The sequence below is a fragment of the Xenopus laevis genome, chromosome 1L, assembly GCF_017654675.1.
Source record: "Xenopus laevis strain J_2021 chromosome 1L, Xenopus_laevis_v10.1, whole genome shotgun sequence".
NCBI classification, from domain to species: Eukaryota; Metazoa; Chordata; class Amphibia; order Anura; family Pipidae; genus Xenopus; species Xenopus laevis.
This window is the reverse complement of record NC_054371.1, coordinates 161,130,405-161,157,334: the sequence shown is the minus strand read 5'-3', so window position 1 is coordinate 161,157,334 and position 26,930 is coordinate 161,130,405. Positions and strand designations below refer to the sequence as shown.

At 38.1% G+C, this 26,930-nt stretch overlaps 1 protein-coding gene across 3 annotated transcripts; it reads left to right on the top strand.

Annotated features, from left to right (window-relative positions):
* The first annotated feature begins 249 nt into the window (after window positions 1-249).
* LOC108715811 (retinol dehydrogenase 14) lies at window positions 250-26,808 on the top strand. 3 transcript variants are annotated; one of them, XM_018261298.2, is made up of 8 exons: window positions 251-374; window positions 1,824-2,025; window positions 3,026-3,155; window positions 4,961-5,203; window positions 11,771-12,073; window positions 13,766-14,029; window positions 24,122-24,173; window positions 26,697-26,808. In XM_018261298.2, the coding sequence occupies exons 3-7, from the start codon at window positions 3,035-3,037 to the stop codon at window positions 24,145-24,147; spliced, it is 957 nt and encodes a 318-aa protein (XP_018116787.1). In that variant the 5' UTR covers window positions 251-374; window positions 1,824-2,025; window positions 3,026-3,034; the 3' UTR covers window positions 24,148-24,173; window positions 26,697-26,808. The 3 variants fall into 3 exon arrangements, with proteins under 3 accessions (XP_018116778.1, XP_018116787.1, XP_018116795.1); XM_018261306.2 differs by lacking the exon at window positions 26,697-26,808 and adding an exon at window positions 25,426-26,634; XM_018261289.2 differs by lacking the exon at window positions 24,122-24,173 and having other exon boundaries at window positions 250-374.
* Window positions 26,809-26,930: the final 122 nt, after the last annotated feature.

The window sequence follows — 26,930 nt, the reverse complement described above, 5'->3', positions numbered from 1 at the left end:
TCCCTGAGTCCCTGGCTGGCACAAGTCGGAGGCTTGGAGCTCTGACCAGATATAAATGACTGCTAATGAAATATTGGGAGTTGAGATGGCGGAGGGCATAGGAAGAACCTTTATTGTTCTGGTTTTTTTGTGTCTAACAGTATTGGAACGCGCGAGCAGAGCAAAACCATGGTGAGCGGACCAACTGCGGCATTCTAATCAGTTTTGATTGTATGCCACTGACGCAGGTCGCTACTCATCACTTTCATAAAGCAGCTACGTGATGCGTCACCGCACTAACGTGCAGTCGTGACCCCAAGTCTCGCGTGATGAGACTTGTAGCGTCAGGATTTAATGAAAGGAGAAGCCATTCAATTAACAGCTCTGTCGAAGGAGTAAGTAGCGATGTGGGTCTGTAGACTGTGTTACTTGGATTGGAGGCTGAACTGGTGGTACAGAAAGCTGCACAGCAAATGTATAGAATTGTAGCTACTGCAGGGTCCTGGTGATCCAAGGGAGTGAAGCACAGGTCCCTCTTAATACCCAAAGCCATGGGACCTGGGACGACTGCCCCCCCCATGGCAGCTGTGATAGGTTGAGAAGGAGCTTAGGAGCTGTCAGTTATGCAGTAATTCCTATATATACAGGTATGGGCATATTATCCAGAATGCTCGGTACCTGGGGCTTTCAGGATAACTGGTCTTTCTGTAATTTGGGTCTTCACACTTTTTCTACTAGAAAATCATGTAAACATTAAATAAACCCAATAGGCTGGTTCTGCTTCTAATAAGGATTAATTATATCTTAGTTTGGACCAAGTACACGGTACTGTTTTATTATAACAGAGAAAAAGCAAATCATTTTTAAAAATTTGGATTATTTGATTATAATGGGAGCCGGTCTTTCCATAATTCGGAACTTTCTGGATAATGGGTTTCCGGATAACGGATCCCAGACCTGTGTGTGTGTGTATGTATGTGTGTATATGTATATATATATATATATATATATATATATATATATATATATATATATATATATATATATATATATATATAATTTGAAAAAATGCTGTTGCACTCTAGGGGCTTATGCAATAAAAAAGCTTTATTTAATCAACGTTTCGACCCTCAATGGGGTCTTTATCAAGACGTATAATACACAAAAGCCATGAATATCTTGTAAATTATAGCTTTAATAGGGATGCACCGAATCCAGGATTCGGCCAGGATTCTGGCTTTCTAAGCAGGATTCGGATTCAGCCGAATCCTTCTTCCAGGGCGAACCGAATAATAATTTGCATATGCAAATTAGGGGAGGAGAGGGAAATTGCGTGACTTTTTGTCACAAAATAAGGAAGTAAAAAATGTTTTACCCTTCCCACCCCTAATTTGCATATGCAAATTAGGATTTGGTTTGGGATTCGCCCGAATCTTTCGCAAAGGATTTTCAGAGTTCCATGACCTGTATAAAAACACTCGGCCTTCAGCCTCGTGCTTTTATATGTTCATGAAACTCCTCGGTAACTTATAATATCCTTATATTTTACAAGAGGGGGTACTTTATTCACTAAATATCTGACAGCAGCCAAGCCCCTACATTAATAAACCCTGTAATTTGCCCATTGAGGATCTTGTCTGCTAGTCACTGTCATTTCAATGATTGCATTGATGAGTAACATATAGTAAACACATCTCATGTTTTAAATTGTGCATTAAAGGAGAAAAAAAAAGTACAGTGCACACAGATTTACTTCAGCCAGTTGTCCTAAACCATTATGTTTTTGTTGTGAAATCTTTACTTCACATGATTATTCAGAGATTAATTTTTCCTTTCATCTTCAGCATCCGAGACCTCTTACTCGCAGTGATGACACTTCCTTTTGTCACATCTCACAGCGCTGCAGGTCATCATCTCTGTGACCACCAGCCTGGAGCAAGTGCAGTTGAAGCCAGGTGCTGATAGATTGCGTAAAAGAGGACTTGAAGCAGTGCAAAGTTGTTCCTGCCAACCCTGTTTCGCTATTTTGGTTTTAAGGAGAACCAGGTACAATAAACAGGGCACTATGTGGGGGTGTAGTTGTGTGGTACAGGAGCTCTTGAAGGGGCCACCGTATGAAGCAAGCAGGCTTTAAAGCTTAACAAAACATCAAGGGTATCCAAAATATATAAGTATATCCAAAATATGTAAGATGATCATCCATTGAGGAACTGACTTGGTCTGTGTGTACCCAGATCTGTATTATTTTGTTGGAATAAGGTGGAATGTTAAGTTAAGGAGGGCTCAAGATATCAATGAGCCTTCAGAGAGTGTTAGTAATAATTAGTGCTCATCCTTGAAACACTGCCAGTGGGTCCACTTGCATGTTTTTTGTTACTGGTGTGAAATAATTTATGCCAAAAGGCATGGTTATATTCAGTTGTCCTTGAAACTAGACTTGGAGGGGCAAGCATAGTTCTTGTCAGTAAATATACCAGGGGATTTAAGTTTGAAATCACATTGCAGAAAGGGTATGGTATATAAACCAAATACTTGAAGAAAATCCCTAAATGCCAAACTATCTGGAAAATAGCCGTTAATAACACAGTGTTGCAGAACATTACAAGTCTCTTCTTATTTGCTGTATCTAAAATAACTTATTGTTTTAAAATGATTTGTCCAAATGTGTATACATAGTCCCAATGAGACTGATCCAGTTACATTTAAAAAGGTTAAATAACAGCCTGCCAGAAAGTAGTTCCATCCTAAAGTGCAGGCACAAGTCACATGACTGGGGCAGTTGGGAAACTGACAAAATGTCTAGCCCCATGTCAGATTTCAAAATTGAATATAAAAAAATATGTTTGCTCTTTTGAGAACTGGATTTCAGTGCAGAAGTCTGCTGGAGTAGCCCTGTTAACTGATACGTTTTGAAAAAAAACATGTTTTCCCATGACAGTATCCCTTTAAAAACAGGTGTTATTTTCTTTATATGGTATCACTCACACTTGCAAATCCTCGTGTTTTATTTATGTTTTTGGGACTAATAATTGTGTTGGTTTTCCAGGTCCTTACCATGTATGCTCTGGTGACTGTCCTCTCAGCCTTACTGTTTGTGCTGATTTTAAGACGTCTTAAGAGAAAACGTGTTTGCCTTGATCCCAAAAGGTTGGATGGTAAAACTGTCCTTATAACAGGTTAGCTGTTAACATTTCTAAATGTACCACCAGGATGGATTGGAGGATCTTTTTCTTAAACCTTTAAATGAGAACTAAAGCTTAACTAAAGAAGTAGGCTAGAAATGTTGTACATTAAGTTTTGGGCTTCTGTGCCAGTCCAAAGCAACCACAGCCCTTTATCAGGGAAGATCTATGTCCCAGTAGCTCCCTATCTTCTCTTCTACTAATTCACTACTGAGCTAATGAACCCACTCACAATATACAGTGCACATAGAATATAAATATCCTAAATATAAGGCTGATTAGTAATTAATACAGACAATTACTACATGGCAGCACATAAACCAGTGCAACTGCATCAGAATTTAATAATCAGCCCTGTAGCATCAGCTTATATTACAGGCCAACCTCATTTTCTGCTTGATAATTTGGAACACCCCCCTAAGCTTAGCTTCTCAACAGCTGCTCAGAGCCCACTGAGCATGTGAGTGTCAGACACTTTACAAGATGGTGACCCCCTATGACAAATTTGAAGTCCTGGATCATTGCTGCTATTAAGAAGCTGAAACTTTAGGCTGGTGCAATAAATTCAGTATGTAAAACATATTAATTGTTAGGGTTTAGTTCTCCTTTAAGTGCCACACCCTGGGGAATCTACATTGGAATATAAACATATTAATAATGACAATTGCTGGCTTAATAATATTTTATTATTTTATATTTTTTAAAATGGCAATTTTCTATTTATGATTACCCAATGGCACATACTACTAGAAGAGTATATTATTATGAAAATGGTTTATTTACATGAAGCAGGGTTTTACATATGAGCTGTTTTATGCAATATCTTTTTAAAGAGACCTACATTGTTTGGGGGGGGTATAGTTTTCCTTTAAACACTATGGGGGCTGTTGTGGCTCTGTGTAAAAGAGTTTGAAGTGGTCCCATAAGCCAGTGCAGTTTTGAATAGCTTGCTTTATTTTCTCCCCTTAAAAACTGTACCAACATTTGTTTTGATAAATGGAGCCCATAAATTATTAATAAGCAAATTTTACACAGAAACCAACATTTTAGTGAGGACTTGGTATTCAGTTAAATGAGAAAATTGGTCAAGGGTCTGAATTCTTTTAGTAGACCATATACCTATCTTAAATACCCCATCTGAATCCTGGCAGCATTTCAAAACTGTGCCGTTTATTAATTGGTTTCAAATTGTTTTGTTTTACAGATTTGAAAGCAGCAGCGCAATGTTTAAATCCTACTTATTATTCTATCTTCACTGTATAAAAAAAATGCTAGTTTATCTACAAAAAAATAGTCTGCACTTACATTTTAGGGATGTTAATATTGCAGCTTCTTTCAGCAAATATTGTGATATAACCAGAAGGGTTTGGGTTTGGTTAGGCTACAATAAAAGGGTCTTGCTAAATATGAATCTTGAGCAAAATGCTGGGGATCAGACTCTACAAACACACCCTGAATCCGTTAAATCCTGATTAATATGTACGTTTTTGAACAGTGAGAACGGATGCTTCAGTTGGTAAAATATTTAAAAAAAAAAATGGCAAGAAATCTGTGACAAGAACGAGTGCTGCGGAATAACCTTTTGGCAAATTTTGTGGTGAAATCGCCGTTCACAGTTTAATAGATATATCCTTGTATCCAAATGATTATTATTCAAGCACAGCAGATTTCATTGCCACACTCACAGTCCTATTGTAATGCTGCTTTGTATACAACAGAATACCACTATACTGACATTTGGGTAGAATCAGAAACATTTTCATGAATTTACAAGGAAGTTTTTGTGCTTTAATCCCCAGATGGGACATCAGGCATTGGAAAGGAGACAGCCATTGCTCTTGCAAAACGGGGAGCTCGTGTAATTATCACAACCCAAGATGAGGAGAAAGGTGAAGTTGCTTTAAGGCAAATCAAGAGAGAAAGTGTCAGTATGAATGTAAAGCTCATGAGCCTGAATATGGCGAATCTTCAGAGCATTCGAGAATTTTGCAAAGATTTTCTCCAGAAAGAAAAGAGATTAGATATCCTCATCAATAATGCAGGTGAGCATCTTTATTATGGTTACATAGTAACATTATGGGCCCACATTAGCCCTTAATCAAGATTGAGCACAAAAAGTTGGTGGTAACTTTTGTAGACATATTTGTTTGTGGACTATAGTTTAACTACACGCTGACCAAGAGTGTTGACTGCATTGCTCTTGTCTACACCAGGAATTTTTGAGGTTGTTGTCGTACTGTTCCACCCAGTACCCCCTCCCATTTATCTTCAGTTAAGTCAACTACAAGAGGTCCTCTGCACTCAACCCATTATCAATATATTTAAGACAGACATTTTGTGCATACTGCTACTAAAAAATGCCTTACCCTTTAAACAACACAGGGATTGTTTGTCCATATATTGCAATATATTTAAGATGGCCAACTACGTCAAAGTCATCCCATATCTGGCCAGTCCTACGCTTAATTTTCATCTGATTCATTAAGAATTCAATTGCTTAATTATACATTTTACAAAGGGACTAAGTTTTACCTGCAACTTACTAGCTGCTTTCAAATATGTTTAAAAAATAGTGGTGAGCACAACTTTCCCTTGTTTGTTATAGTTATACAGGAGCAGTGACCAGCTCCATGTTGTAGCTCCCACCCTTCCCAGCTATAGTCAGGTGATCCCACTGGTGTCTAATAAAAGAGCAGCCAAGTTTGGGAGTTTTACTTTGAGAGCAGCTAGTAAGTTGCAGGTAAAACTTAGTCCCTTTGTAAAATGTATAATTAAGCAATTGAATTCTTAATGCATCAGATGAAAATTAAGCGTAGGACTGGCCAGATATGGGATGACTTTGACGTAGTTGGCCAGCTTAAATATATTGCAATATATGGACAAACAATCCCTGTGTTGTTTAAAGGGTAAGGCATTTTTTAGTAGCAGTATGCACAAAATGTCTCTGTCTTAAATATATTGATAATGGGTTGAGTGCAGAGGAATCTTGTATTTGTCTATATGTATTTTGTGGTCACACCCTCATTGCACCCCCGCCTAATGATTTTAAAAACTAGTGGTGAGCACAACTTTCCCTTGTTTGTTATAGTTCTACAGGAGCAGTGACCAGCTCCATGTTGTAGCTCCCACCCTCTCCAACTATAGTCAGGTGATCCCACTGGTGTCTAATAAAAGGGCAGCCAAGTTTGGGAGTTTTACTTTGAAAGCAGCTAGTAAGTTGCAGGTAAAATGTATTCGTCCCTTTTATAAAATTTATAATGAAACCATAGAATTCTTAATGAATCAAATGAAAATTGAGCATAGGACTGGCCAGATATGGGATGACTTTGACGTAGTTGGCCAGCTTAAATATATTGCAATATATGGACAAACAATCCCTGTTTTGTTTAAAGGGTAAGGCATTTTTTAGTAGCAGTATGCACAAAATGTCTCTGTCTTAAATATATTGATAATGGGTTGAGTGCAGGGGAATCTTGTATTTGTCGATATGTATTTTGTGGTCACACCCTCATTGCACCCCTGCCTAATGGTTTTAAAAAATAGTGGCGAGCACAACTTTCCCTTGTTTCTTCAGTTAAGTCCCCATAATATTCCAAGCATGAGAGCTGCAAGTAAACATTTAAAAGAAACATAAACAAAAGGGAGACTAAATGCAAATTGTCTTACTGCTGCCTACGTAATACTAAAAGTTAATTTAAGGTGATCTACCCCTTTTAACAAGCAGTTCTTCATTTGCGCTGTTGCCTTTGCTCTACTGATAGCAAAGACGTAACTTGTAAATTATATTAATAAAGATAGAATAAATGCATGTTTTAGTGATATTCCACAGTCAAGAAGTAAACCTTATCTGGAAAATTCTTGGGGCACTAAGGTGCTAGCGTTGCCACCCGCAGGGACATAGCCGATTTACTAACAGGCACAGGCGCCAATTCAGTAGCAAAAGAGACAGTTGCTACAGGTCATTTGCAGTCTATGGCCAGGCGAACGGCTATTACTCCGCAAATTCACAAATGCGGATTTTACTAAACATTTCCTATTTCGCCAGAGTTGTCTTTGCCATCTCAGACCAGACCAAGTGCTATAAAGTAGCTAGAACTTCCTCAATCTTCTGTCACATACACAATATCCTGTGTGCCGAAAATGCATTTAAGTTCAAAAAACGTTGGAGACTTTTCCTTTTTTGAAGCGGTATTGCATGCAAAAGTCCGAACTCAAACTCTTTGGGTAACCGGTTTTCCCCATACATTTTCAAACATATGGAACATTAATTTTACAGTGGGCACATGTGTAGGGCATTATAATTACTCTATTGTCTTTATTAAGGTTCCCTGGACATGTGTTTTTAAAAGTGGAATTTGTAAGTATTTGCACCAACATTTAACATAAACATGGTGATATAACTTTAAATTTCCCGCCGTATGCAAATAGACCTAAGCGCAAGATCATTAGCGAATGTTCCCTACGCACAAATGAATGCTAGCGCATCTTAGCTATGAAGTGCTCGCACTGCCAAAGTACCACTAGCGAAAAGTCGCCAGTATTCAGTGCCCCGGATGAAACTCTGCATATTAGTAAACTGGCGTAGTCTGATCGCATTTGCGCCTGGCAAAGTGTTGCGATGGGTGCGTAACAGGCGCTGGCGAAAATTCTCCACTTGATAAATCTGCCCCTTGGTCCCACGAATTTTGAATAATTGCCTACTGGTATTTTGTTTCCAAGTGATAAAGAGGTGGCCATAGCAAGTCATAAACCATTTCCAACAGAGTAGTTCTTTAGCCCTGCAGGGAGGTCTAATTAGAACTCGCAATTTCATTTAAACAATGTACACTATTATGTGGGTAATTGCATGTTATTAAATGGATAAACATAATTGCTTTAACAGTTTTATTTTCTTAATCTGAAGGATAAAAATTACCTTTTGTGGTTTGTTGTAGTCTTTTAACCAATGATTCTATATCCACACGTTTTTCATGAATGTATATGCAAAAAATGTGTTTGGATGAGAAAGGGGTTATCAATTTCCTCTAATTGTAGTACATACAGTACATCAAATAGACAAGTGTTCAAACATGTATTCCTAAAATCACACATTTTTTTTTAAATATGGTCAAGAACTATCCCTTATCTGGAAAATATTTGATCCCAAGAATTTTGGATAATTGCCTACTGGTATTTTGTTTCCAAGAGATGAAGAGATGACCATAGCAAGTCATAAACCCTTTCCAACAGAGTAGTCATTTAGCCCTGCAGGGAGGTCTAAATAGAACTCGCAATTTAATTTTAACAATGTACACTATTATGTGGGTAATTGCTTGTTATTAAATGGATAAACATAATTGCTTTTTCAGTTTTATTTTCTTATTTTGAGGGATAAAAATGACGTTTTGTGGTTTGTAGTAATCTTTTAACCAACTATTCCATAGCTACATGTTTTTCATGTATGTATTTTTAAAAATGTTTGGATGAAAAAGGGTTACACATTGTCCATTTCCTCTAAAAGTGTCCAAACATGTATTCCTAAAATCACACATTCTTAGTTGGGAAACACGGCCCAGTTCCAAACTGTTAATGGAAGCAATGTCAGAACTTTTTTATTTTAATATGGTCAAGAAGCCTTAGGGGCAGATTTACTCGAGGGGTAATGCTAACAACAATTCGCCAGCATTACTACTGTCAGGGACTGTGCCGATTTACTAACGGGCGCAGGCGTCAGTTCGCTGGTGAAGGAGATATACAATAGCGGTGATTTGCACTCTAATGGCAGGCGACTTTTTTGCTCTTTCGAATGGACGTTACTCCGCAAATTCTCTAAAATGCGGATTTTACTGAACGTAATCTCTTTTGCCAGACTTGCCTTTGCCAGCTCAGACCAGGCGAAGTGCAATTGAGTGCATAGAACTTCCTCAATCTTCAGTTACTTATATCTTATTTTTGAAGTGTAAAAACTTCTAAATCCAAAAAATGTTGACGTCTTTTTCTTTTTTTAGGGTTATAGGTTTTGTGTAACCGGTTTCCCCCATACATTTTATAACATACAGTATGGGAACATTATTTTACAGTGAGCTATAGTGTAGGGCATTATAACAACTCTATTGACTTTATTAGGGTTCCTTTGGCATGTGAAGTTCAGTGTAAATGTATTAGATTCAGCATGTAACATAGACATGCATTAAATTTTAAATTTCCCACCATATGCAAATTAGTCTTAGCACAAGACCTATAGCGAAGTGCACTAGGCAGAATTGAACGCTAGCATCTGGCAATATGATAGACGTTAGTTTGGCAAATGCCAGGGAAATGCTACCTGCGTGAATATGTCATTCCAAATGTGAAGTTTGGTAAAGAAGGAATAGTCCTTTGGGTCTATTTTCTCTGATTTGGGCTTGGGTCCCCTGGTTTTATTGAAGACATACTCTGGGTTGACTTTCTTGATCATGTCATGCTTCTTGCTACTCGTACTACTGTGGCAGGAAGGCTTTTTTTTATAAATAATACATTTCATTATGTTATATGCGTTATGCTTTGTTTTCTACAGTACACCACTTTATGCCCTTTACCTAAATATTGAGGTCAACCATATACTTTCTTGTGCTTTTGAGTTTTTAGACCACATGGAATAAGACTTTAACCCCATATGTTATAAAAGGCACTACGTTTGCCCATAGCAATCAACAAGATGTTTGCTTTTAAACAGGTGACCAGTAAATGCTACCTGCTGATTGTTTGCTATGTGTTACTGCTTCTGGGCAAACTTAGTGCCTTTTATTACTTAACCCCATTATCAATATACTCGCACAACCAATACAAAACAGAGATACTTAGGAAACAAGTTATATGTTACAAATAGCCATCGAGAGGCCACATACTGAACCAATATGGGACAGCTACAAGGAACATAATAATCTCACCTTATTTTCAGCACCTTTTTGTGAATTTGAAAATGAATAATGTTTCACGTTGCCTTGGTCTATATCCAGGCTAAAGAAAGTCTGCCTTGTGCAATTATACATTTCGACACTAGATGGGGCAGTTGTTTTTTCCCCCCACATTATTTTGTTGCTTAGGCAATGAACTTTCATTTGTTCTGTACATGAAATTCACCTGTGTTTTATTGAAACCGTAGACTTTTTGCACATAATTTAGCACAGGTTTTGAGAAGCTACAAAAATATTTAGCAGCTGATTCATGAATTGAATCTTATAGTTTGCTACAGTGCAAAAAAAACTGAAAAGTTGCTTTAATTGCTTGAAAAATGTGCAATAACAATGAAAGAGTGTATATTTTTATGACTGCCTTTAAAATTTAGGTTTACTCCATTATTGTCACAACCAGTAATTTAACTGCTTAACATAAGCAGGATCAGAAACCCACATATTGAGACCCCTTGAATATTTATTTGACATGCACTTACACAACACATGTGGTAATAGAAGGACAGAAACAGAAATAGACACGCTTTAAACTGTTCATGTCCACTACTGTCAGTTTTACAGCACCTGCCATTCTGAAGTTCTCTTTGATCAATGCCAAGGTGCATGTTTATGGCAACACGCAAATCAGGACAGAAAAAAGGGTTAATAAAGATGCTACTTTTTAAAGCCAAAAGAAATGTATTTGCATGATATGTTTTAAGCTTCCTGTATATTCATAGGCAAAACTGTACCGCAGAAAGAAATGGATATAAATAATTAACTAACGTTCCACGTTCTCTAAGTTGTCCTTCACTTGATATCACAGAGTGAACAACAACAAAGTGACGCTGATAAGTCTGCAAGGTCAAATGCACAAATCTCCATAGAGCACATGCTAATCCATTATTTGAAGGAACAAGTTAAAAGGCCATTAACAACAAAATTTTTAATGGAAAACTAAACCCTAAAAATGAATATGGCTAAAAATTGTATATTTTATATAATTAGCTTATTACACCAGCCTAAAGTTTCAGCTTGTCAATAGCAGCAATGATCCAGGACTTCAAATTTGTCACAGGGCGTCACCATCTTGGAAAGTGCCTGCGACACTCACATGTTTAGTGGGCTCTGAGCAGCTGTTGAGAAGCTAAGCTTAGGGGTTGTCGCAAATTATCAAGCAGAAAATGAGGTTGGCCTGTAATATAAACTGATGCTACAGGGCTGATTATTAAATTCTGATGCTATTTGCACTGGTTTCTGTGCTGCCATGTAGTAATTATCAGTATTAATTATGAATCAGCCTTGTTTTGTGACATTTATATTATATATTTTCAGTATACTGTGCGTTGATTCCTAAGTGACGGCAGCACAGAGCATGTGCAGCGAATCAGCAGAAAAGAAGCTACTGTGGCATCTTTGGAGGCACAGATCTTTACTGCTAAAGGGCTGTGGTTGCCTTGGGCTGCATAGAAGCCCACAACATAATGTACATGCATAGCCTACTTCTTTAGTTAAGCTTTTGTTCTCCTTTAAATTTTTTCTACATTTAAATTAGGGTTAGGGTTAAATTATGTATTGTTTATCCAGCTCCTTCAGATAAAATTTCTTGGCAACAAATGTCCAGTTTTATTAGAAGATTTTCCTATAGTTTTGCAGTGAGCTATGAATGTTTGTTAATCCTATACCTGTTTTCTGCAGGAGTGCCAGCAGTTTTGGCCTGGACAGACAATGGCTTTAGTATGTGTTTTGGAGTAAATCACCTTGGAACATTCCTCCTCACCAATCTCCTCACAGAAAGGCTCAAGAGTTGCTCTCCCAGCCGGGTCATCACAGTAACCTCCGATGTTCACAAGTACCAACGGCTGGATTTTACTGATCTGAATTACAATATTGTACCACTCTTCTCCTATTGTCGTAGCAAACTGGCTAATATATATTTTTCCCAGGAGTTGGCCCGTCAGATGGAAAGGCATGGAGTTACATCATGTGCTGTTCATCCAGGTCAGTGCCCATCCACAGTTAAGTCTGACATATTGTTATATGGCTAAAGTTGAATTTGCCTGCCTGTAAAATATATTTGAAAAAATATTATACTCACCTGTAACATGTTTATAAGGGAAGCTTTTCACCAACGAACTTGGTTTTGCCCATCCTGCAGTACAGAACAGTGATAGGCCTAAGGGTGAGGGCACCCAAGGCAAGCCGTATCCCCCCCCCACAGCACAATAACAAGCAGGGATATTTAGGACTTAAAAGAGAAGGAAAGGATAAAACTCGGCAAGCTTTATCACAAAGATCTATATGAATACACTAGTAAACCCTCAAAGTAATGCTGCTCAGAGTCCACTGTCAAAAGAAACACCACATTTCTTTCCTTCTAAAGGGCTTCTGTATCAGACTTCCTTCTTTCGGCTTAAACCTCTAGGGCTTGGGCTTGAGCATGCTCAGTTTGCTGCTCTCCCCCTCCTTCCTCCACTCCCTGCTTTAATCTAAGCTCAGAGCTATGAGCGAGCAGGGCGAGACTCAGGCAGGAAGTGATGTCACAACAAGCTAATATGGCAGCTGTTATCCTAAACAAACCGACGCAGTGTTTAGCGCTATTAACTCGGGTATAGATAAGCATTCTAAAGAATAAAAATTATGGATGAACCAAATCCACTATTTTGGATTCAGCCGAACCCCCAAATCCTTCAAGAAAGATTTGGCTGAACCGAATCCTAATTTGCATATGCAAATTATGGGTGGGAAGGGGAAAACATTTTTTACTTCCTTGTTTTGTAACAAAAAGTCACGCAATTTCCCTCGTGCCCCTAATTTGCATATGCAAATTGGGATTTGTTCGGCCAGGCAGAAGTATTAATCCGAATCATGCTGAAAAAGGCTGGCCGATTCCCAAACCGAATCCTGGATTCGGTGCATCCCTAATAAAAAAATAGTGTTCTAGCTTGCACTTTTGTAGCTAATCTATTGGCAATAAACTGCCGTGGTAGCTTTCCTTCTCCTTCAAACAAGGACTGAAAGAGCTTGCAATCTAAAAGATATATTGCAAACTAGAAAAAAAATATGTAAATGGCTCAGAAGAGAGGTACCGCATCTTGTAGTACAAGTCTGATTGTTGAAGGGTTCTAACAAAGAACTGGTATTGAATAGAATAGAATATTAGTTCTGTCTATGGCACACACACACTGATCACAAAAAGAGGGCTTTGTCAAATTTTGCCTGTATATGCCATAAATTTTAGCCTCATTGCTCCCAACCCAGTTGAATGAAAAGTGCATGCACAAGTGGACAGTGTTGGTCGACAAACACCAGTGTATTGTTTAAAAGAAAAAAGCATACAAGGGCCAACCTTCCTATTATCCAACTGATGAGGCCAAATATACAGATGCTGTCTATCTGCTGGAAAGAGTGAATCTGAGAGGGAACTTTGGCTCCTCTAACCTCCACTTCTACCAAAAGCCTCTACCTGCCAAAATAAGACATAGGAAGAAAGGTATTTCAGTTTGGCTAGACAGAAATCCAATTATATTTCAGTTGATCTGTGAGGTGCCATACGTGCTCAAAATGAGCCAAGCTGCCATCAAGCTGTAACCCAGCACATATGGCCACCTAATGAGAATTCATACAAGACAACAGTTTAATAAAATCATTGCATGAGATTTATTGGTCTAAACTGTATTTACTCTGTTTCAGGTTATGTTGCCGGGGACTGGACATTACAGTTTTCCATATTGTTCCGCATAGTGATGTATGTCATCACATCCATGTTCTTCATTTCCTTCAAGGAAGGTACACAGTCTGTCATCCATTGTGCAGTTTCAGATGACATTCTCCAACACAATGGCGGCTATTTCTCAGACTGTAAGCCTTGCAGGCTGCGCCCTCATGCTCAGGATACTGGCATAGCTAAAAAACTGTGGGAGATCAGTGAAATAATGGTTGACCTTTCCTCTTCCGGTAGGTAAATTGTGAACCTGCATCCGATAGTTATTATTTATTGATTAATATGTCTGTTTGCTTCATCCTCTGCAGTACAGTATAAAGGACTTACAGCTGTTTACTAATGGGTCATTGTCTCTGAATCAAAGCTGCATTTTTATGACTTTCTTCATCAGTTTTTTAATGACCACAACAGCATTGTGAGCCACAGAAGATGACTTTAATCACAATTTATTTTGTAACGTATAAAATTCCTGCCCAGTGGAAAAGAGGAATGTGCTTCACACAGTACAAATCTCTTGAATCCGCAAATGTTTCTTTATTTGCCAGTATAGTCCTTTAACTGAACTGTTATCAGAAAAATAACGTCTTTATTTCCTGCCGAAAAACATGTGAATGGGTTAATGAGTGTACAATTGGAATTAAACATTACTTTATCTTTAATAAACATTCTAGCTGCTTTACTGAACCCAGGATTCACATAAAGCCCTGGGGACATGTCTATACGTATTATTAAAAAAAGTCCGCGTATATTGCGATTTCTATGAATTCGTGGTTAGGACTTTGTGCATTCCAACAGACCGATGCATTAATATTAGTGGAGGTTGGAACTCAAAACTTCACTATTTTTACAGAATGTGATGGAGGGACAGATACTGGTGAACTCATCATCCCTTATGGGCAGTCTGTGCCCTCCAGTATGGGACCTGTTACCCAGAATGCTCAGGGCCTGGGGTTTTCTGCATAAGGGACCTTTCCGTAATTTGGATCTCCATTTAAACCGTAAATAAAGCCAATAGGATTGTTTTGCCTCTAATGAGAATTTATTATATCTTAGCTGGAATCTTATTAGTACAGAGAAAAAGAAAATGATTTTTAAAAAATTTTAATAATTTGATTTAAATGTATTCTATGGCAAATGGCCTTCCTAAAATTCATAGCTTTCTGGATAACCGGTTTCCGGATAACTTATTCCCCATACCTGTATTAGAGACTTACTTATGCTGTGTAATAAAAAAAACAGATCTGTAAAATATTGAGTACAGGTATGGAACCTGTTATCCACAATGCTCAGGGCCTGGACCTGCTCGGATCTTTCCGTAATTTGGATCTTCGTACCTTAAGTCTACTAGAAAATCATGTAAAAAATTAAATAAACCCAGTAGGCTGGTTTTGCCTCCAATAAGGATTAATTATATCTTAGTTTGAATCCAGTACAAGGTACTGTTTTATTATTAAAGAGAAAAAGGAAATCGTTTTTTTAAAAAATTGGATTATTTGGATAAAATGGAGACAGCCTTTTCGTAAGTCTGAGCTTTATGGATAATGGGTTTCCAGATAATGGATCCCAAACCTGTATTTATCAAGCAGTGTAACTTTTTGGCATAAATAGTTTTGGCTGTAACATTTTGGCATAAATAGCAGCAGCTGCTTGAAAATCCTGTTTTTAAAAAAAAAAAAATGTGATCCTTTGGCAAAGATTTTTTTACTGCAGCAATTTAATTTCCACCCAAATATTTTCCATTAATTTTAGTGGGTTGAGCCATAAACCAGGCAGTGTAAAAGAAAATACACAGCTTTATAAATGTGCCATCTATTTTACATCATTTTTCAGTGTAAATAATTTTACACAGCATGGGAAATAGGCCCATGCCCTTTAGTTTGCTTACACTGCACCGTGTTTTTGGTGCCATTAAAGAAATATTTTTTTGTCAAAAATCTTATGGGATCCCTCCAAAAAATACTGTAACTTTGGTTCTATTGTGGCACCAAAGTCTATAAATACAGGTAGGAGACCTGTTATCCAGAATGCTTGGCACCTGGGGATTTCCAGATAACGGATCTTTCTGTAATTTGCATCTTCATACCTTAAATCTGCTACAAAATCATGTAAACGGTAAATAAACCCAATAGGCTGGTTTTGCATCCACTAAGGATTAATTATATTTTAGATGGATCAAATACAAGGTACTGTTTTATTAATACAGAGAAAAAGGACATCATTTTTTTAAAAAATTGGATTATTATTATTATTGGATAAAATAGAGTCTATAGGAGACGGCCTTCCCCTATTTGAGTCAGGGCTTAAAAAATGTGGATAATGGATAACGGATCCCATACCTGTATTAGAAACCAAGGTCTGTCTACTGCTGAAAAGAATTATTTAAATAATGCTAACATATTCTGCAGTGCTGTTACAGAGATAAAACATTATTCACATCTGTATCTGCCCCAGGGGAGCCAAGAGTCTAAACCCTTATCACATTCACACTATAGTTCATTTTATCAGGAGCTAAGTAACCTGCTTGGAGATGGGGTCAGTGATCCTACTTGATAGCTGGAGTCAGAAGAAATAAACAAATAATAAAAAAAACTGTAATAACAGAACAGAACTCAACTTCCTGCTTTTCAGCTCTCTAACGCTGAGTTAGTCAGTGACTATAAGGGGGACCACATGGGACATAACTGTTCAGTGCGTTTGCTTTTGAATCTGACCTACATTCTAAAGATCAATTGTAAAAGACACTGATTGACACTAATTGGTTACTGCCTGTTAACCAATCAGTGGAAAGCAAGAGAGCTGCAAAGCAGGAAGTAGAGTTCTGGCTATTATGTTACACATCCAGTCACTCCAGCCTTTATACATTACATTTTTGGCTGACTAACTATATTAGAAACATTTTTTTATTTTGCGCAGCCTTTCTATTTACCCAGTTTTTATACTGAACTGTTCCTTTAATATGAACACCAGGGGTCTACAGAACAGTTTGATGCCCAATGAGCATAGGTTTATCAAATTATGTGGCATGTAGAGGCCCCAAATATAAACGTGCATATGATCTATGAGTAGGTGTAATTTCACTTACTGCAGTCAACACATTTACTGCATTCTCCGAGCAAGTCCTCTGAGGGATTTTTTTCAATAGGAAAGCTTTAGAAAATAATGAAGATAAACATATTGTCATTGCATAGGAGTTTCTGGGGGGGTTTTCTGGTCAAAAATAGATTTTTAGGGTTAAAATAAAAGTCAATTTTTTCCAGTTTTTTTAACTAGAATTTTTGAAGATTTTAATAGCCTTCGTGATGTTTGAGTTTTTTGGAGGGTTTTGCTTGACAACTCAAATAATTTGTGTTTTTTTGCGGGTTTTCGAAACTCAAACTCGCTGAATCAAGTATTTTCTTAAATATGAAAACATTAGGTTTGCGAGTTAATTCGAGGTATAAAAAACTCTAACATTTGACCTGTTATAAATAACCCCCTTATAATGTGAAGACATGATCATTGTACAGGTATTGGACTTATTATCCAGAATGCTTGAGATCCGGATAACGGATCTTTCCGTAATTTCAATCTTCATACCTTAAGTCTACTAGAAAATTATGTAAATGTTAAATAAACCGAATAGGCTGGTTTTGCTTTCAATAAGGATTAATTATATTTTAATTGGGATCAAGTACAAGCTACTGTTTTATTATTACAGAGAACAAGGAAATAATTTTTTGAAATTTGGATTATTTGGATAAAATGGAGCCTATGGGAGATGGCCTTTCCGTAATTTGGAGCTTTCCAGAAAATGGGTTTCCGGATAATGCATCCCATAGCTGTATTTAAATTAAAAAGAGAAACTTTCAAATTTGAGCTTTCATCAATCCGTTTTTTTAGTGTTTCTGAGCCCTTAGAGTCCAGTTTGTATTACATTTGCACTGCAGCACATTTGAGCACTCTGTATATTATCGATGTGTATCTTGGATGATCTCCAGCATTTGTTTAAATGTTTTTAACCCTGCTCCCTTTACTGACATATTTCTTTTTTTGGATGAGCAGAGAGTATCTCTGTATATTCCCTTGATGAGTTCTATTAAATAAAAGATGTTTTGCAGTTCAGCCTGGACTTGGTGACCCACCAGATTTCTCCTGTTATATTGGTAGGATTATTTTTTACCTAAGAGGCTATTGAGAAGGTAGAATTTCAGATCTGTGTTTTCCCATCTGCCGGAAAATAATCCGCAGAGAAAAGGGGAGACTCATTATAAAAAAATATAAGGCATGAGCCAAGAGAAAGCTCCTGAACTAATTAAGAGCTACCGCTTTGAAAAAAATGTTTTGAATTCACTGCTTCCACTTTCTAATTATTGTAATTGGTTTCCTACACAAGTGCACTATATCGTACCACTTCTCAGAGCTTCTCCCTCTCTAGCAGCTGTTCTGCAGTGGAAGTGTACGGCCAGAGAAAATGAAAAAATACATAGCAATTCAATGGTCTTAATACCGCAAGCATTTGTTAGACATTTTACCCTCTTAAAAGCCTTGTATAGCTGGGATAATAATAAATAGTTATTTTCTTCATAAGAGCTCTTTCTCATTTGGAAGTTGTGTCCATATAATCTTGCCTACGGTGGCCATTGATGGGCAGATCCGCTCGTTTGGAGATTAACCCACCCCGATAGGGCCCAACAATCTGATTACTAGCCCAGGAATGCAGGCGGTGAGATGAAGGACCACATCAACAAACTGACGCAGTCCTTGATCCAATGGGAATTTTAAGCCTGTCTGATCGTCATTTGGGTGATTTTCGGGCCAGATATCGATTGCAGAAGCCCATTGGAGGGCCCCAGATACTGGCCAATAAGCTGAGGATATTGCCAGCAGCTTTTCTCAGGCCCATGTATAGCCACTGATATCTAGGGAATAAAGGCAAGCATATCGTGGAGTGGAGGCTCAGTGAAGACTAATGGCATACACTGCTGCTGTTTTCTACCTCATGTTTCTAAATGCAATAACAGGCTAAGACGGCAAAAAAATTTGCACACAAGTTGGAGGCAATGGACCACATTTTATCCGCCATTATCTATGTACTGTGCACCACTAGTCTTAATGGAGAACTAATGCTTAACTAAAGAAGTAGGCTAGAAATATTGTACATTATGTTTGGGCTTCTGTACCAGCCCAAAGCATCAACAACCCTTTAGCAGATACGATCTGTGTCTCAAAAGATGCCCCAGTAGCTCCCCATCTTCTTTTCTGCTGATTCACTGCACATGCCCTGTGCTGCTGTCAATAACTGAGCTTAGGGACCCACTCACAATATACAGTACTTACAGTTAGGCCCATAAATCTTTGGACAGAGACAACTTTTTTCTAATTTTGGTTCTATACATTACCACAATGAATTTTAAATGGAACAACTCAGATGCAGTTGAACTGTAGGCTTTCAGCTTTAATTCAGTGGGTTGAACAAATAGATTGCATAAACATGTGAGGAACTAAAGCCTTTTTTTAACACAACCACTTAATTTCGGGGGCTCAAAAGTAATTGGACAATTGACTCAAAGGCTATTTCATGGGCAGGTGTGGCCAATTCCTTCGTTATGTCTATAAGTGAAGCAGATAAAAGCCCTGGAGTTGATTTGAGGGGGAGGGGGTGTTTGTATGTGGAAGATTTTGCTGTGACAACATGCGTCAAAGGAGCTCTCCATGCAGCTAAAACAAGCCATCCTTAAAGGGCATGTAATGTCTAAAATAGAATAAGGCTAGAAATGCTGTATTTTGTATACTAAATATAAACATGAACTTACTGCACCACAGAGCCTAATCAATCAAATAATGTATGCTTTCAAAGTTGGCTACAGGGGGTCACCATCTTGTAACTTTGTTAAACATCTTTGCAAGACTAAGACTGTGCACATGCTCAGTGTGGTCTGGGCTGCTTAGGGATTGTCATAAACAAAGCTGCTTGAGTTCTGCATGGCTGGGAAGTAAGGCGGGGGCTCCCCCTGCTGTTCATAAGTATGATTGTTTCCCTGCTCAGCAGTTAGGGACCATCTGACAATTCCTATCCACAGCAGTAAACAAAGGGAGAATATCACTGCATACAGTCAGGTTTCTTATAAAAACGGTACACATTTTTTCCACAGTGTGGTGGAAACACTGGTGTTACCAGTTGTGAAATAAAGACTTTTTCTTTGATCTTACACTGCGTCCACCCAAGGCGGATTTGCTAAGTGAAGTGTTCTCCCCAAGCTACGGGTTTCGGGGCGCAGCACCTGGACCTCCAACGAGGTGAGAGCACCTGAATCTTAAGACTGTGTTTAAGTTAGCGACGGGTTTGGGGTAGCGGCATCCGAACCACATTCACTACTTGGAAATATGTAAAAATATAAGCGATCAAGTATTTCATTAATCAATTGAGCTAGCAGCACCTGCATTCATTTGGTATTAGTTTTCAGGCTGTCAGCAAAGGGTTTTCAACCAAATATTAAAAATGAACATTTTATTTTCAGTTTTTTAATTTGTCCAATTGCTTTTGAGATGAAGTGATTGTGTTAAAAAAGGCTTTAGTTCCTCAAATTTTTATGCAATCGTTTTGTTCAACCCACTGAATTAAAGCTGAAAGTCTGCAGTTCAACCGCATCTGAGTTGTTTCATTTAAAATTCATTGTGGTAATGTATAGAACCAAAATTAGAAAAAAGTTGTCTCTGTCCAGAGATTTATGGGCCTAACTGTATAGAATAGAAATGTCACAGTATAAGGCTGATTAGTAAGTAATACAGATAATTACTACATGGCAGCACACAAACCAGTGCAACTGCATCAGAAATTTATGATCAGCCCTGTAGCTTGATAATTTGCAATTAACCCTAAATTTAGCTTCTCAACAGCTGCTTAGAGCCCACTGAGCATGTGAGTGTCACAGACACTTTCCAAGATGGTGACCCCCTGTGACAAGTTTGAAGTCCTGGATCATTGCTGCTATTGACAAGCTGAAACTTTAGGCTGGTGCAATAAGGTCATTATATAAAATATGATATTTTTAGCCATATTAATTTTTAGGGTTCAGTTCTCCTTTAAATAATTCACACACTTGAACTACACACAACCCTGCCAGAAAAACTAACTGCATTTTCAGTTAAAAGTAGCATTTTAGAAAAAACACAGAATCTTTGAAACTGCAGACAAAGTGAATATTATGGGGCCGATTCATCAAGCTCGAGTGAAGGATTCGAAGTAAAAACTTCGAATTTCAAAGTGTTTTTTGGGCTACTTCGACCATCGAATGGGCTACTTCGACCTTCGACTACGACTTCGAATCGAAGAATTCGAACTAAAAATCGTTCGACCATTCGATAGTCGAAGTACTGTCTCTTTAAAAAAAACTTCGACCCCCTAGTTCGGCAGCTAAAAGCTACCGAAGTCAATGTTAGCCTATGGGGAAGGTCCCCATAGGCTTGCCTAAGTTTTTTTGATCGAAGGATATTCCTTCGATCGTTGGATTTAAATCCTTCAACCCCTTGGATGTTGCTCCCAGTGGCCTCAAAGCAGGGGCTTATTTTTGAATTCCAGGCTTGGAGGAAAGTTTTGGTTGTATAAAAACCAGGTGTACTGACAAACAAAGCCTCATGTATGCTGTCAGTCCATATAAGGGCTACCAAACAGCCAATCACAGCTCTTATTTGACATCCCCATGGACTTTTTCAAGTTTTTGTTGCTCTCCAACTCTTTTTTTTACATTTAAATGTGGCTCACGAGTAAAAAAGGTTGGGGACCCCTGCTGTAGGTCAATATGGTATCCCTTATCCGGAATTCTGTTATGCAGAAAGTTTTATAGGAGTATGGGAAGGTCATCTCCCATAGTATCCATTTTAAGTGAATTTTTTTTCTTTGTAATAATAAAACAGTAGATTGTATTTAATGGTAATTAAGTTGCATGGATCCATATTGGTGCCAAAACAATTCTATTGGGTTTATTTCTTGATTTTAGCTGATTTAAGTTATGGAGATCCAAATTATAGAAAAATCCCTTTCCAGCAAACCCCCACGTCCCAAGCATTCTGGATAACAGTTCCCAGATCTTTACTTCATTGCAAATGGCTCCCATTGGAATCAGCCAGCAAAACCAGAGGAATCAACATATAATACACAAACGCCATGAATATCCTGTAAATTATATCCTTATAAACGGTGAGTTCTGATGTCATCAGTTATAAACGGTGAGTTCTGATGTAATTTCTGTCACATGACTCCCTAAAACTTGTGTATTATAATAAATAAAGTGCCCCCAGTTGCAAAATATGAGGATATTAGAAGTTACCTCGGAGTTCCATGACCTGTATAAAAACACTCGGCCTTTGGCCTCGTGTTTTTTTATAATATCCTTATATTTTACTAGAGGGGGTACTTTATTCACTATATAAACAACTGTAGGGAAAGACCAAGGGGCAAATTTACTTAAGGGCGAAGTGACTAACTCTAGCGAAAATTCGCCAGCGTGATGTCATTTCGGTACTTCGCCAATTTACTAACGGTCGCCAGAGTAACTTCGCTAGAGAAGGAGATAGACTCTAGCGGTACTTCGCTCCCGAACGCCTGGCGAATTTGCTCTCTGGTGAATGGACGTAACTATGCAAATTCATTAAGATGCGGATTTATCTAAACGTTACCTCTTACGCCAGACTTGTCTTCGCCACCTCAGACCAGGCAAAGTGCAATAGAGTAGATAGGACTGCCACAAAAAATAGTTGAAAATTTTCAAAAAAAACGCTGGCGACTTTTGATTTTTCAGGGTGATAGGCTGGAAAAGATCATAAATTTTTTCTGGGGTACCCGGCTTCCCCCTACATTTCCTAACATATGGAACATAAACTATAGACTGGGCTCATGTGTAGGGCAATATAACAACTTTATTTTATTTTATGAAGGTTTCCCTGGGCTTGTGTAATGTAATGTATTTGCTGCAACTTATACGTCCATTGTACTTTAACTTCCCGACGTATGCAAATGAGGCAACGCTAACGCAACTTCGCTTGCCACAGTTACGCTAGCGCAACTTCTCCAGCGTTCGGCGACCTGGACGCAACATCGGATTTTAGTGAATTAGCGTTGTCCTGGCTAATCTACGCCTGGCAAAGTGTTGCGATGTGAGCGAAGCCGTCACTGGCGAATTTTCAGAGTTTAGTGAATTTGCCCCCTACACTAAAGTTTAGTAAATGTTAGTAGTGACATTTGCACTTTAAAAAAAACCTAAAGAAACTGTTTAGCCATCAGCATGGCGAGCATAGCCTTGTGGCAATTTTTTTTTTTTTTCCGATTGTTCTGGAAAATGGGATATAGATAATGAGATAATAGCTTCCATGTCTGATCCTTGGAAAACAAGTCACTCAAGAGAATTAAAACAGGGTATCTATGGGCACAGTTCTTTCCTGCTTAGTCTCTAGTTGTTCTTTATCTCTTCTGTTACTCTATGTCTTGTAAGGGCAGAGACACGCTCAGATTCGAGTAGATTTAGTTGCCCAACGATAAATCGCCTCTTCTTCGGGGCGACTAATCTCTCCGAACTGCCTCCCGCTGGCTTGAATGTAAATCACTGGTGTTATGCCACTCAGAGCGATTCGTTTTCCAAAGTCACCCAAAGTTTCTTGTGAGGCGACTTCAGAAAATGAAGTGCACTGATTGCCATCCTGCCGGCAGTTTACATTCTAACTGGCGGGAAGCAGTTTGGGGAGATTAGTCGCCCAGAAGAAGAGCAGATTTGTCGCTGGGCAACTAATCTCCCCGAATCTGAGAGTGTGTCTCTGCCCTTAGGCAACAGATGTCTGTGACACCACCCCTCTTTGTTTAATTGCATTAATTAGACTAACTTTTACATTTTGTAGGAAACAGTCGATTGTTTTTGGCTTCCCTGACTGTAACATTGCTTGCCTTAATAAAATACAAAACACCAACGTTATTTGCTGTTCCTCGTCTATTAGGGGCATATTTATCAAAGGTCGAATTTCGAATTGAAAAAACTTCGAAATTCGAATTCAAAAAGACCAACTGAAGTTAAGTCGTAGTTTTTTTGTTTTTTTTGGTCGAATAGGTCCATTTTTCTGTATTCGGCTGAATTTGAATCGAGGGAATAGCGAATTTGTTTCGAAGATTTTTCCAAAAAAAAAACTTTGATTTTTCAAAGTCCACCAATTGACTCCAGATAGGTTCTAGGTGGTCCCCCATAGGCTAAAACAGCAATTCGGCAGATTTTAGTTTTTAGCAAATGGTCGAAGTTAAATTTTTAAAGAGACCGGATATGATAAATTTCGATATTCGAATTTTTGAATTTTTTTTTGTTTAGGAGATTTGATGAAGGCACAGATTTGATTATCTCTGACCCAGGTACAAATACGGTAAGTAGCACAAGCTCTGATTTCCAGTGCTTGACACACATAACCATAAATGTCGAACTAATTGGAGATAAGAAAGCTTACAGATATAAATAATCCCATTTGTGGGTTTGCTTTGCATTTCAAATGGTTTATGCCTTGTAAACCTAATAAAAATACAATGTTCTTTGCACGGAAGAACAGCTTGTTGCTAGGCACATAGATATCATTTTCATTACTGCTAGGCTCTATTGTGCTATTTATTGCAGTATAATCATTCCTCCCACAAATACTACCCATCTCTCAACATGGGTTCCGGAGCCAGAAGCACAGCAACATCAATATCAGGAAGTTTGAGAGTTGCAGGTTAAGAACTGTTAAAAGGGCATCTCAAAGTCAATTGGGCCTGCTGCCATTTAAGCAGAGACATATTGAACCTTGTCTCAGTGATCCATAGGCCATGTGTTTAATTTTAGTAGTATAATGGAGGGCAGGTAACTTGGAATAGAAATGAGCTTAAGACCTTGCTGTGACATTCCTGTCTAGTCTTATTGAATATTTTAAGACTCTGCCAATAAACTTCGGATTTGGAACTAATGGTCCTTGTCAGGGATAATATATTGTATAAAATGATTGCGTTTCTATATAGCAGGACATTCAGTACAGGCTCTCAGTAATGTTGCCACATTTTCCACTTTTTTCTTTCTTTTTTCTTTTTCCCGTTCTATCCTATAGTTGCACAGAATACCAATGTACAACAACATTGTTTGGTTCACTGAAATTTACATGGGGGGGGGGCAATTACTAATATTCAAGTCTTTTGGTATAAAGGAAAACCCTGCGTGACTTAAGGAACTCACGTGGGGTTTCAGTAGAAAAAAAACTTTATTTGAGGTATATTTCCACGATCCGGCTGTATTAAATAAATAGAGGTTTTTTAATCTCCTTATTTCAAGCAAGGTTTCTTTCAAGATTGCATGAGCCGAAACTTGAGCATTGAGAAAATGGGTCCCTGAGAGTTATATCTGTGTATGGCATATACCAGATTTCTAACGCATGCCTGGATATCCGGAGTCCCTGAACCATCTATCAGTCTTTTTCTGTGATTCTTTCTTAGTTATTTCCCTCCACCTACTTCACACATCTTTCTTATCATATTTTTTTTTCTACCAACCCTCTTTCTCTCCATTTCTGTATCTTATCCTTATCTTCTCGCATTATATTTATATGTATTCTGTCTTCTTTGTTTTCCCTTTTTGTGCGCTCCTTAACTCAGTGATCCTCAACCAGCGGCTCAATAGCAACATGTTACTCACCAACCCTGATGAAATTCTCAAACCAGCCAGATACATAAAACCTGTCAAAATCTATAGAACATGGATATCAGTGGGCCTAAGCGGAACTAACAAATAATCAACAAGAAATCTGAGTTGGATCATCTGATTCCAGACTAATAGATCAGAAATTATTGCCACCAGATTGGTATTGGAGCCATAAGAATCCATAACTTGGGCATAGGAGGATATATACAGAGAAAACTGTAAGGGACTTAGGACAAAGGCTTGGCAGACCCTCACAGAAAGTGTTGAAAAGGTGCTGAAATGTAAGAGAAAGTAAAGGTGAATGGAGATAATAGATGAAGAAAAGGTCAATACGGGGTGATTAATGCTGCTGAGGGATCCAGGAGAAGTAGTAATGAAAGGTGGTTTTTAGCTTTCGGGCGACTTTTCGGGTCACATGTATACTGGTATGGTTTTTTCCAGTGTTGCATATTAACTCTAAAATCAAAACAGTTTATCTGTGTAAAAACTGCATATAGAGTGGCAGCACGGCACATATCTCCTCTACAGACTTGGTTTATTTGTTTCTAAAGGTGATAGAGGTCATTTGCTAGAGGCAGGGGCTGAAGTGCTGAGACGGGTATACACTTACACCCCTTATATGCCATACAATTAGTTGGTTAGTTAGTACTACTGTGCTCTTCATCCTCTACTGGACTGAAAATAAGAAAAGGGCAAGGCAGCTCCAAGCAGCCATTATGAGCAGGGTTACCAAATATAGCCTGTTTTGTGTGCTTTGCAACGTGCCACCTATAAGTTCTTATCTGAATCAATAATTAGTACAGGCTTTACTCAAGCATTTAAGTAAGGCAGACTGGGATTAATATTCTGATCCTCAATGACACAACAATATATATAATTTATATTTATATAATATATATATAAAATGTGTACATAACGTCATGAACTTTTGACTGCAACTTTTCTATTTAGTTATGACTCATCTACTGCCTTTGCTATAACTTACCATCCTCACAGATTTACTAAAGGGTGAAATGGCAAACACTAGCAACGTTTTGCCGGAAATCCCATCTGCAGGGACATAGGCAATTTACTAACAGGTGTAGACAACAATTTGATAGCAAACGGGACCGTCACCACCATTTGTTCGCACTCTACCGTCAGGCAACTTTTCACTCTGGCAAACGGTCATTATTCTGCAAATTCTGTAATGTGCGGTTTTATTGAATGTTACCTCTTTCGACAGATTTGACTTCGCCACCAGAGACCAGTCGAACTGCTAGAATCTAGATCTTCCTCAATCTTATGTCAGTGACATCATATCCTGTATGCCGCAAATGCATTAAAGTTGTAATAAACTCTGGCGACTTTTACTTTTTTCAAGCGGGATTGCCTTCAAAAGTCAAAACGATTAAACTTTTTTGTGTTAACATTCACTTTAAAACACTCAAACTGCCGAAGTAATGCTAGTGAAAAGTCG

Bases quoted from the DNA above. Each gene is read 5' to 3' on its own strand.
- LOC108715811 (XM_018261289.2), top strand. From the start codon at position 3,035: ATGTATGCTCTGGTGACTGTCCTCTCAGCCTTACTGTTTGTGCTGATT. The intron at 5,204-11,770 runs GTGAGCATCTTT...TGTTTTCTGCAG, and splicing joins TATCCTCATCAATAATGCAG to GAGTGCCAGCAGTTTTGGCC. The intron at 12,074-13,765 runs GTCAGTGCCCAT...ACTCTGTTTCAG, and splicing joins ATCATGTGCTGTTCATCCAG to GTTATGTTGCCGGGGACTGG.